The sequence below is a fragment of the Notothenia rossii genome, assembly GCF_949606895.1.
Source record: "Notothenia rossii genome assembly, chromosome: 5".
In the NCBI taxonomy this organism is placed as follows: Eukaryota; Metazoa; Chordata; class Actinopteri; order Perciformes; family Nototheniidae; genus Notothenia; species Notothenia rossii.
Genome location: NC_136903.1, coordinates 25,985,658 through 25,997,884, shown reverse-complemented (window position 1 = coordinate 25,997,884; position 12,227 = coordinate 25,985,658). Strand labels below are relative to the sequence as shown.

The window sequence follows — 12,227 nt, the reverse complement described above, 5'->3', positions numbered from 1 at the left end:
TGAATGGATGGATTTCAAATTGAAATGGGTAATGAAATGTATGCTTCATGTTGTTGGTGTCTTACCTGCGGAGCTCCGTAGAGATAGAGCACCAGTGACTCCTTCTCGGGGATGACGCACCACACTTTCTGCCAAGCTTTGGTCTTCTCACAGTACTGCAGGAAGCCACACATGATGCTGCTGCCTGTGAACTGAGCCGCCTCGATCTGCAAATTAGAAGAAAAAAGGAGTTGGTTAGTTAAATCTATATGAATTATTTACAAAATCCTTATCATGATCCCAACATTATATTGTCTTTAATCAATATATTATAGTTCTCAGATATATACAAAACATGTCTTTGAAGTGTTTGGCTGAAATACCAAACAGATCATTGCAGCATCCCACAATCCCCTCTGTTTCAGCCCCGTTTCAAAAGTGCTGATTCTCTGTCTGTTACTTTACATGAAAATAAGGAGCCACTCCCCTCAGAGATATTTGGTGAAAAATAACACAATGTAAAAGATAACATTCCGCTGTGTCCTTGGGCAAGACACTTCACCCCAAATTACTCCTGTAATTTAACTTTGGATAAAAGCGTCTAACAAGTGACATTTCATGTAATGTAATAAAAGACAAAGGATTTTGCATAATAGGTGACCTTTAATGTATTTATGTATCATTATATGGTCTTCACCTCCAGGATGCCCTTCTTCTTGCCCTCTGCGACCCCTTCTCCGGACAGGATGCGGTAGCAGTCCTTGCAGACTTTGTGCGTCTTGTTGTTGTCATATTCAAGATCCCACTTATTGTCTGAACATTTCCAGCACACCACCTGCAAGAAAGAAGAAGAACTTAATGTCAGAATACACCAAGCTCTAACAAAAGTTATACCTAGTCTTTCAAATGAAGTACCTTAAAAAGGGATTGAAGTGTTTTTGGGGCATGATAGCAGAAAGAAATGACAGCTTCTTAGAGCCCTTTGACTGTGACTTTAACATGGGAGAACATTTCATCGTCCTGTGAAAGCCCACGTATTCACCCTAATCTACAAAATGTATCTTTTTATTTATTTATTGGCTCATTCCAACATAAAACAGTTAAGGGTGGAAATACAGAGTGCAAGTGCAGACGCTGTAAAAATGGAAAAAATACGTGTATTTGTTGGAACTGTAGATATGACATTTTGCACCAAAATCCATACGTTTATGATAAAAGGCAGGGTGTTATTGCAAAAATGTGGAAGTGCTGAGAATGGACTTTTAACCCACATATGAACTCTGGTTGAGATATCTTTTAGAAGTAGAAGAGGTGTCTGTTGTGTCTAATCTGAAGCACCTTTCTACTATGCTATAAAAAATAATAAATACAAATAAAAGAAACAAGTTAGTGGGTCTTTCATTCAAATCGGACTATAGTCATCAACATCAGTTATTTAGTCAAAAGTAATACAGGTAGGAAAAGGAGTGTGCTGTTTGTATTTTCCTGAAACCACAACCAGTCACGTTTGAACTCTTCATCTTGATGATAGTGAGTTCTGTTTGTGAACTCCCCTTACAGATGCTCTCATCCACCTCCAGTACAATCTGCATAATGCCTAACGTAACAGCATCAGGACTACTCACGTATCCGCAGGCTCTGCAGTGGTGCCTCCTCCGCGTCAGAGCGTTGAAAGACTCTCTACACTTCATACACATTGTCACTTCATTGTCGCGGATCCAGCGAGGGGCGCGCTTCCCCAGCTCTGCGTTCTGCATCAGAAAATAAAAACATACTGAGCGACAGCGCAGAAAGGTGTGGACGGGTGTTTCTGTGTGAACAGCTTTGATGTGACACTGACCGACACTTCCTCCTCGTCTTTCAGTGCATTCTTGAATGACTCGTTTTTCTGCTGGAAGATCTCAATGGTCCTCTGGAAAGCCTGTGACAAGAACAGCAACATGTTACCTTCAAACACATTCAGTCAAACAAGAGAATACATTGGTTCTGTGTATACTGTACGTACCTTAATCCAGCCTGCCTTGTCCTGCTCTGAGCTGAGGAGAAAAATAGCCACAATGAGAATTACAAATGATAAATTATGTATATGTATAGCCAGAAGTCTCATATTGTTTTTAAAGTGATTGAAATACATTTTTAATAATGATCCAAACAACTCTTCTCCTGTTTTTATGACTTGAGAACAAGTAACAAAAAGGTTTTTGTTTTGTTTATGTGTTGTTGTAATACTTATTTTGGCCACAAGAGACTTAAGTGCACTACTGCATAAGGATCTAAGGGACTCGAATCGTTCATGTTTCCAAGCTTAAAGACTGACCGAAAAATAATATGACATAACTTGCTAACACACCATGTCAGTGTACCTTTGTGTAAAAACTATTTGTTTATGAGAAGAGGGACCCTTTTTTCCTGTTTCAGATATAAAAACATTTAAATAAGGAATTTAATTTTTATTATCCTGACAAAACGGTTTTGCACTTGTTCTGCAGGAGATACAACTTTTTGGATTGGACTTAAAAAACTGATGACCAGATTTTCCTATTTTCGTCTCAGGTTTTCCGTATAATCTACATAAACACTTCGATGACCTCTTCTCCCGTTGTGTATGTTTCTCTCTTAATGTACCTGGCCTGTAGCTCCAGCATCCTCTCCTTCCCGGACACCTGGAAGGTGTGAGGGTAGTCCTCGTTGAGCGTTTCCAGGACTTTCATGCCGTCGATGCCGATCCGCGTCCTCACCGTGTACTTAGTGCCTCCCAGACTGAATTTAGGCACGCAGTACAGCAGCATGTTGTTGAACTGGCAGAAACAGAAAACACAAACGTTTGGATCAGTGCATTGTTCATATCCAAAGGGGGCCGTCTTCAACACTGCAGACAACCTGAATCAAACAGATGAATTAAACAGATGGGAGACATTCATGCTGAAGCTAATAAGAAAAAACCCAAACGTAATCACATTATCTGGCGATCTCAGTGATTTAGAGTTTTCTCTATGTGCCCCTGAGGCACTCTCACATGGAGGGGTTCCTGGCTCGAAATGCTTCACTTGTTTTAATTGACAAAGTCTCGCCTCAGCATGTTCCCCTCATTAGATAAGGAGATGTGTTTGTGCTTTCTCTCACCAGGAAGAGGTATCGCTCCATGGCCGAGGTGTTCCTGGCCGCCAGCTTCAAGATGTGGCCCTCTTTGATGAACTCGTTTGAGGGGTTTACAATGTCCTCCTCCTCCCCCAGCATCTCATATATCTCCATCAGTTTCTTCAGATTCTCCTACATTAGGAGGGGGCGTTTATGTTAGAGGGATATTAATATGTCAACGAAATTGAGAAGTTGTTTAAAATGTCTGTACTTACAGATTTCCGTATAGCGCTGTTCGAGTGAGTGGCTGCTGTGGCGATTATTTCTATTGATTCTAAGGGAAAAAATAAAGCGATTACATTAATATAGTGAATTAAAATGTGTTCCTTGAAGTGGGAATGTTGAGTATTTGGACTTACTCTCTGAATCCTGCCGGTCGGAGTCGTCCTGAGGCAGCTTCTTCAGATAGTCTTTTAGCAGCATCTCGTAGCGAGGGACTCTCTGCACGGGCTCCAACATGTGATGCTGAAGCGTCAGGCTGCCACACGCCTCCTGACTCTGTGCAGAAATGACCAAAAGAACGTGAGTTTTGACACTTCTTTATTGTGATACAACAATAGTGTTTTTCACACGGCTAAAACACTTTAGCATGAGTCTGTGTTTTTGGGTCTTCTGCTGGCAGTACCTGTATCTCCTGAATGATGCCCTTGAATTGAGGCGAGCGATCAGTCCAGGTTTTCAGCAGCTCCATGGCTTTCTCGAAATTCTTCACATACTCTGCGTACATCTTGAGGAAGGGTGTGAGTTTCAGCAGGATGTCTCCGATTCGAGGAGTGGCCGCCCTGCAGGGTGGAAATAAAGGAGGTACATTTGTTACGACCGAAATGAGGCAGTTTATTGTTTATATGTTCATCATGAGTTTGATCTCATCCTCATCAATGACAGCAGCTTTATTCCTCTGCTCCAAAGCTCACAGCCTAATGGGCTTATTATTGCAAAGCAAAGTATCTTATTATTTTTCAAGCATTCAAACATTAGCTTTCTGCTCATGGACAAACTTAAAATCGAAATAATATGAATCGTCATCAAAGCCAAGTTCAAAGTAGTATAAAAGTTATAGTATTATTGGTGTTATTTTCCTTTGATACCATTTTTTTAATGTTTTAATTTTGAAAAAGTATGATAATTATTCATGTTTCCATGTATTTCATTTATTAGAAGTTTATTTATTTATTAATTTGTAGAATTCTGTTCTATTTTATTAGACTTATTCAAAGGTGTTATTCTTTATTTAAAAAATCCTCTTGAAACTGAAGCTTCACAATAAACGTTTATGTTTGAGACCTTTTGAGTCAATATAAAAGGCGCTACAGTACATTTATAACATCGACCCTGTTGTGTTTCTCGTGATTTAACGACAGGCTCACCATTCCCCCATGCGTTTCTCCAGATCTGGAAGCAGGAACTGGCTGTGGAAGGCGTGGATGGAGACGATGTTGGAGAAGATGTTCTTCACCACGTCCACAGGGAACGTTCCTTTGTTCGCCTCCTCCATCAGCTTAGCACAGAATACCTGTAGAGTGCATAACACATATAACAGGTAAGTGACAAATAATTGAAAAGAGAAATCTAAAAACCTTTACTACAGCAGAAAAAGTAGTCCCTCACCTGGTCCAGCAGGTTCAGTCGCGCTACGTAGGCCTTCTCTGTGTGCAGGAGCTCGCTGGCGATCTTAAACAGCTTCTGTTCATTTGTCTCCTAAAAACAGAGGGAACATCAATGAGAATTTGTGTTTTAAATAACGTCTTCTAATCATGAGTTACTAAGTAGTGAAAGTGGGATCATTCTGTTGAGGTGTGTCCTCTGCATAGTGAGCGTTTCAGTCTGACACTCTTATGATGAGTCATTGATCTTGTAATCTTATAAGAAAAAAGGGTTGTATAAAATGTACCTGAGCTTACTGAGGAAAATGCAGAAGTGTCTGAAGCACATTCATTGTTTCAACTCAGATTTCATTCTCACAACCTTACATTTGCAAGTTCCGGTTTGGTTCAGGTCTCTCATCTCATCATGATGCTGAGTCAGACAGTCATCAGAGGCTTTTTCTGCATTTTAATAACACAAACGTTCACTCCAAATCATACATTTCTTGTATTGATTCAGTGACACGCCTACTATTTGAGCCTTGTGTTGAATCCCATCTCACTGTTGCTGCGTACAGAAGCATGTAGCACTGGTGTGTGTGTCCTTAACTTGCAGGGCTCGCAGAACAGGAAATGAAAATATGGAAGAAGGGAAATGGCACCAAATGGTTCAAAGACAGAAACATGTCTGACAGAGTTTTGTGTGTGAGAGGCCAATTAGTTTGAGGAACATGTAAAATGTAACTAAAACCTCACACATGCATACTGATGTGATGAAATGCCTGGACAGATTAACAGCACAATGACCATGCAGCAGAATATTTCGCAATATCTTTAACCACAACCGGAAGCAGTATCGTCCCCTTAGATTATCTGAGCTCAATCAGCCTCATATGTAACTTTAATCATGTGTCAATGCATCCATGTTGTTGAGAATTCTTTCCAGAGATTCTTAATAAGTTATTCTTTCAAGTTAAGGCTTTTTTTTTTTTTTTTAGTTAAGACAAATGGATACATGCATGTGTTTTTATAGAGAAGCAGTGTGCATTAGCCCCCCCCCCCTGCCCCTTGTGTTTCAGATGTCTCTTACTGGTAGCAGTTCCACCAACAAGTGAAACTGCATAACCTATATTTTTACTTTGCACATTGTACACATCTTCAAAGCCTTTTTGCGGCTCCACAAAACAGAGACAATTGCCTCACGTGACTTCACTTGAGGCAATTGTTCCAAGCTTTGACCAGCAACAAGAAGCATGCATGATATCTGCTGCATTCATTTAGATTTGTAATTGTTTACTGTGAATTTTAAGAACATTTTGCTGCTTATACTTCAGTGCTATCACTCAATTAGGATTAGTACATTTTTTAAAGTAGAGTATTTGTATTTGTTTTACAGGTATTTCTGTATCATACTGAGTACTCTTTCCATCAACAAAAGGCAGAAGAATGAATAACATGGTGGAAGTACTGAATCTATACTGTTTGTAAACTCCAAACATAAGTACAATTCCAAATCCAAAAAGTGTAACAAAGCCACTCAAACTTAATCCAGAGTCGATAGATCAAATGGAATTGACTGGCTATTTTTAGAATTTCATTTAGAGTTTTATTAAGTTTCCATTTTTTCAAATGTCAAAGAAAAACCTTTCAGCATGTAGCGATTGGTGCTTCCTCTCCTATCACATGGAGACTGTTGTTTTTCTGAGAAGACACACACACGCGCGTGCACACACACACACGCGCGTACACACACACACACACACACACGCGCGTACACACACACACACACACACACACACACACACACACACACACACACACACACACACACACACACACACACACACACACACACACACACACACACACACACACACACACACACACACACACACACACACACACACACACACACACACACACACACACACACACACACACACACCTCGACAATATCAGAGTAACCCCGAGTTGAGTTCAGAACATTTAATTGCCCTGAGAGCCCAGGAGATAAATAACTGCTGACAGATTCAGTTCTGCCTGGCTGTAAAAATAAAGCATAGTGAAGTAAACGTACCTTATGCTCGGTGCCCCCTTCTTCGTTCTTGTGCTCGGTTTCTATTTGAGTCCCACTGTCCTTATTCTCAGTTTCTGTCACAGTCCTGTCTGTGTGTGGAGGTGAGAGACCCTCACTCTGTTCACTGCTCCCCATGTCTCCGTTTACCAGCCCCGTGGTGTCTGTCCTCACACTGTCACTGTTCTCTTCCTGGCTGTCCTCCTTGTCCTTGTGCTGCTCCATCTGGGCTAGCACCCCGTTGGCTGCCGGTTTGTGTTCATCCTCAGGAGAGGCTGGTTTGGAGGAGTGGTTCTCCTGAAGCCCGTCCGCCTCCGTCTTTTTCGGGTAGGCGCGGTGAGCTGGGCTGCTGTTGGTCGACTTGGTGATCTGTTTGATCGGCGAGCCGTCTTTCTTGGTCTCTGTGCCGCTGCAGGAACAGAGAGGCAAAGGAGGAAGTCAGTCAAGAGCACGAGAAATTGTTCAAAACCTCCGAGGATAAAGAACTACAGGAGGGTTTTTAGTAGCGAGCCTGCACAGGGAGACATGTTGATAAGCAGACAGCTTTTGCACTTGAGTGTGAGAGTTAAAAATAAAACTTCATTCTGTCTAACGAGGCTGCTGAGAGGTGGTGTAATGCAGAGGAAGTGTGTGTGTGTGTGTGTGTGTGTGTGTGTGTGTGTGTGTGTGTGTGTGTGTGTGTGTGTGTGTGTGTGTGTGTGTGTGTGTGTGTGTGTCTGTGTGTCTGTGTGTGCAGAGCAAAGATAGAATGGAGGTACAGTAATGAGGAGGAGAGCTACAACACGGCTCCCTGGAGGTGGATGCTGTGCTACTTCCAAGGAGAACTCACATTATATAATATACTGTAAGATCTCTTCTATGAACATGAATGAAAGGGGAAAAACAGTTTGCTTGAGATAATTTGAAACACAGCACAGGAATGGAAGCTAGATTAAGACACACACATGAATGCACAATGCCACCATTCATCTACTCTACATCCTGTACCGGCAGTCAGTCCAGCTGTTTCCCTGTAAATCACCCTCAAGACCTCCGAAGGCAACAACCCACAGTTCAGCAGCTTCTGTATCTGAGCTTCGCTTTGCCGAATCTCTTCTACAACTGGTCATAAATCTGATCAAGTAAAAAAAAAAAATCCTTAAAGCCTCAATGTTTCGAGCAAAAAACAAGATAAATGGAATATATCCTTTTCTGGTGCAAAAAAAACAAGCGACTGTTTTTTTTTTAGCCTCGATGACGATTGCTTTTGCGCTTAATGTCACTGTCCGGTAGAAACAGGAAGTATGTATAAATAGAGGAACAACAACAGGCTGGTGAGCCGCTCTACAGATGAATCACTTTTGGTGGACCTGAGAGTTTTTGAAACAATACTACCAGAGTAAGACAAAGAAATACTACGAAAAGCAGCTAAGAAATACCGTTTAATACTGTTTCAGAAAAAAAACACACTTTATTACAGCTGCGTGATATGGAAAACAATCAAACGTCATGATATTTTTTTACCTTTGTATCAATTTTGCAATAATTTTGTAAGATTGACTTTCAAAGAATGTTTCAAAAAAGAGATTTGTAATACACAATCATCAGTTCATCATGTTGATATAATGACCAAGTGATAGAACACCTTGGCAAGTTAGGAACATGACATAATTTTCTCTTTAAAACCAAGAAAAGAGAAGAAAAATGTGCATTATGATATCCAAAATCGAAGACAATAACTAGTCTCATATCATGTAATCCATATAATACCAATATGTTGCTCAGGGGCCGTATTCACAAAGGATCTTAGGGCTAAAAGTAGCTCCTAACTGGCGAATTTAGGAGAAACTCCTAAACATAATGGGCATGTCAGTCTTAAATTTAGTACTCCTAATTGTATTCACTAAGAGCAATTCACAAAGTATTTTAGGCCTAAAAGTAGCACCTAAGTTTAGGAGAGCTTAAAAGTCCTCGAGAGGACTCCTAACTCAGTAAGACCTATTCACAAAGAATCTGAAAATGGCTGCGAGACTAAATGTTTTGGAGACAATGGAAGACTGTGAATTGATCAAGAGATATAGGCTAAATCGTGAGGGTATCAAACTTTTTGTGGAATTAGTGCAGGATGCAATAACATCCCCGACTAACAGGAATAACCCGATTAGTCTGGAAATAAAATGTTTGGCAACACTACGATATTTAGCAATGTGGGAAAATGCAACTTTGCAATGCCGACGATTTAGGAATATCGCAACCATCAGTCAGCTGTGCCATAAACCAAACCATCAACGCGCTCTCTAGACCACATATCATCCAACAGTTTATCCGGTTTCCTTTGGACAATCAACAACTACACAGGATCAAAGCCAACTTCATGGCAATTGCAGGTATGCCCGGTGTGGTCGGTGCTATTGACGGGACGCACATACAAATAATTGCGCCATCAAAAGATGAGGACGTGTTCGTCAATAGAAAGAAAGTACATTCCATCAACACGCAGATTGTTTTCATTCATCATGATAGGGGGACTTGAACGGCGGTATGGGCTGTTATTGAAAGTGTTTAAGTGCTGGAAATATGCTCATTGGATAATAGTTTGCAGGGTGCTTTTAATTGCCTCCTTGATTTAATGCAATTTACGTATTTTTATTGTTTGCTCTCTCTCTTTAACGTGCATATACAACGTCATTATCGTGGTCTGCACAAACTTGTCATCATGCGTGTATTCTGCTAACTGCACTGTCCATAACTATTTGATAGGAATACATTTCTAGCCTAGGCTATTTCCTTGTTTTTCGGTGATTTAGTGGGCTCGTTTGTGGGATGTTGCGGATGAGTTTCACCGAGACTGCCTACTCTGAACAACCAATCACCGTACTGACCGCTTCTAAACTCATGCACGAGAATCGACGTAATCCATAGCAACGGCGCGTCACTCTTAGTTCACTCTTAGTGATTTATCCTTAGTATGAGTAGGTCTCAGCGGCTTTGTGAATAACTTTTAAGAAAAAACTCCTACGTAAAATGTTTTAGCGCGAGTTAGGAGCACTCCTAGCGGTAAGATAAAATGCTTTGTGAATACGGCCCCTGGTCTACACAAAACTTCTCCCTGCATTGTATTGTTGCACAAAAACAGTTCTTCTTTGCATATAAATAGCACAGTAAGTGCTCGGGTACATGAGGAGAGTTTAAAACAGACTGAACAAGACAAGAATTAAGAGCAGCTTCCCTTGCCATGTGGCCGTCCTCTAAGGCAGCCGAGTGCCATGTGAACCAGATTAGTATATTAGTAGGCTAATTCTGTTCTCCAAAGCTTCGGGCCTTTCTCTCTCTTCCCAGGGCCACCAGAGGGTAATCCCCACAGCCCCCGCAGAGTCGGAATAAAACAAAAGATACACCCGATTGCACTGATTCACCTCACCTCAAAACTGGGAAAAAAAGGATGGAAGGTGTGGAGAAATTCTGGGATTCGGAAACATTTATTTTTAGGGATCCAGGCCTGAAATGAGTCATTATGAGTCTGAATGGGCATGCTACTGACTATTGTTAGGCTCTACTGTAAGAGGAATTTGGACAGGGGGTCTTATTTTTGCTAACTGCTTTCAATTAGCATCTCTTGAATATACAAGTCTGTTGCTACAATCATAACCTGTAGCACTGCTTTACAAAACAAGCACCACCAACAGAACACTTTAATCCCCATAAAACCATACCATGAGTCGAGACCTCCTACCTTGTTCTCCGGGGCTTCATCTCCAGACACAACCTGTCCCACAACTGAATGAGCAGCGCTGTTTCCCCCCGCCTGTACAAATCTCCTTTCATCCCCTTTGCTTGGCTTGTGGATCTCGGGCTAATCTCAGCTTGTTCTGTCTACTCGCTGCTATCAGTGAGTCAGGCTGAACACTTTAATCGAGGAACTTCTGCTTTTCATCCTTGAAATAACCGGCATCAGGCAATGTTAGGAAAGACAGAGTTTTCCGTCAGCTGGGGTGACGACAGCCTGAATGACGACAGCCTGAATGAGGTTGATTTCGTCACAATGTCTAGTAAGTGACGTAGACGGAGTTATACAACAGGAACCCCTCCAAAAAAGAAATGAGAAGCCGGTCACACGCTTGGTGAAATCATTGAAGAGGCACTTTCACTGAATATGACAGATCTGACAAATTAAGCAATTCCTGACACAAATCCTCCAATCCCATTTCATATTGTTTGCGTTTTCAGTGAAAACCACAGACACAAACACAGTCGTAGTAAGTAGTAAAGATTCCTTACTTGTTCTCCTCAAAGCGGCTGATGAGGTCTGACACCTTGGAGTGTTTTACAGCCCCTCTCCCTCCTCCTCCTCCTCCTCCCTCATCCATCCTCTGTTTTAGTGATGGTCTCTGTACGCGGCCTAGTGGCGATGTGAGCCCCGTCACCGGGCTCTGGAGATGTGCTGGCTTTGGAGGCACTGCGGAGAAGAAAAAGGAAAAGTTTGTAATTAGGTTCTATTTAAGATGCTGGTAGAAGATACATGTTTCCTTATGAGTAAATTAAAAGGTATCTGCAATGCCCTTTTAGAACTGAAGGGGGCGATATAAGCTACGCCATCGTACACCACAGCTGAGCTATATTACATGTAGTAAACAAGCGACCCGGCTCAGTGTAGAATAACACAGCAGTTTTACTTTTGTAATGTGTTAGGAATTTCCCTGCATGATTTACAGCAGCACAACGAATGAAGCTATGTCTCCTGTGTTATCTGTGAAGAATGATTTACTGGCATCAAATAAAAGAGGAACGAGGCTCAGGGTTCACTCATTCCAAGCTTACATAACTCTATTCCTGTTTTCACCATTTCCCTGAGCACATGTGGAGTCAGATACTGAAAGCATGGCTATACTTATGAACAACATCAAAGCAGGAGAAGGTCACAGGAGATGGAACCATCATTGTGTGGGTGTCAACATTTTCACATGTGAATCATAGATGGTGTGTGTCCTCTGACCCTCCCACTCGGTGGTTAAACTGCTGTGGGGAGTTGTGTGTACCTTGTGGTTTAGACGACAGCCGAGGCCTGAAGCTGGTGCTTCTTCCATTGACTCCTCTCCTGCTCCGGTCAGGTGTTCCCCCCCCCGCCCGACTCAGGCACGCCTGAACACTGGGTGTGTTGCTCTGTTTGCCCGCTGGGCTAGTGCCTAGAGCTGAAGGACACACAGAGAGAGGGAGAGTAAGCAACATTGACAGGACAGTATGGATGTGTAGGGAAAAGAAGAAAGAGTGATGGTGAATGGCAAAGCACATGTCCCCTGTTGGCCTCAAACCAAGAACACCTCAACTCCAAACTGTAGTTGTGTCTGAAAGAAGATACCGCTCTGGGTATGTATCTGTGGTGTTAAGCCTGAGTTCCAACCCAAAGAAAAAAGTGATCACACAAATAGAACTTTAGGACCAAGTTGGCAGATGGTAAAGACACCAATTTATTCTGG

General features: G+C 41.8%; 1 protein-coding gene across 7 annotated transcripts in view; it reads right to left on the bottom strand.

The window, feature by feature from the left end:
- Positions 1-12,227, bottom strand: part of fgd4a (FYVE, RhoGEF and PH domain containing 4a) — a 71,906-nt gene that overhangs the window by 2,000 nt on the left and 57,679 nt on the right. For 6 of the 7 annotated variants that reach the window (XM_079682843.1, XM_079682842.1, XM_079682846.1 and 3 more), the window contains 15 exons: positions 11,790-11,942; positions 11,032-11,209; positions 6,778-7,183; positions 4,726-4,815; positions 4,485-4,630; positions 3,743-3,899; positions 3,477-3,615; positions 3,333-3,391; positions 3,103-3,249; positions 2,605-2,777; positions 1,985-2,015; positions 1,820-1,900; positions 1,605-1,730; positions 677-814; positions 66-206 (listed from right to left, as the gene is read on the bottom strand). In XM_079682843.1, coding sequence (XP_079538969.1) covers positions 66-206; positions 677-814; positions 1,605-1,730; positions 1,820-1,900; positions 1,985-2,015; positions 2,605-2,777; positions 3,103-3,249; positions 3,333-3,391; positions 3,477-3,615; positions 3,743-3,899; positions 4,485-4,630; positions 4,726-4,815; positions 6,778-7,183; positions 11,032-11,209; positions 11,790-11,942 — 2,165 coding nt within the window. Of the gene's footprint in view, positions 1-65; positions 207-676; positions 815-1,604; positions 1,731-1,819; positions 1,901-1,984; positions 2,016-2,604; positions 2,778-3,102; positions 3,250-3,332; positions 3,392-3,476; positions 3,616-3,742; positions 3,900-4,484; positions 4,631-4,725; positions 4,816-6,777; positions 7,184-10,486; positions 10,621-11,031; positions 11,210-11,789; positions 11,943-12,227 lie in introns of those variants that run through there. The other variant, XM_079682845.1, reaches the window with a different exon arrangement.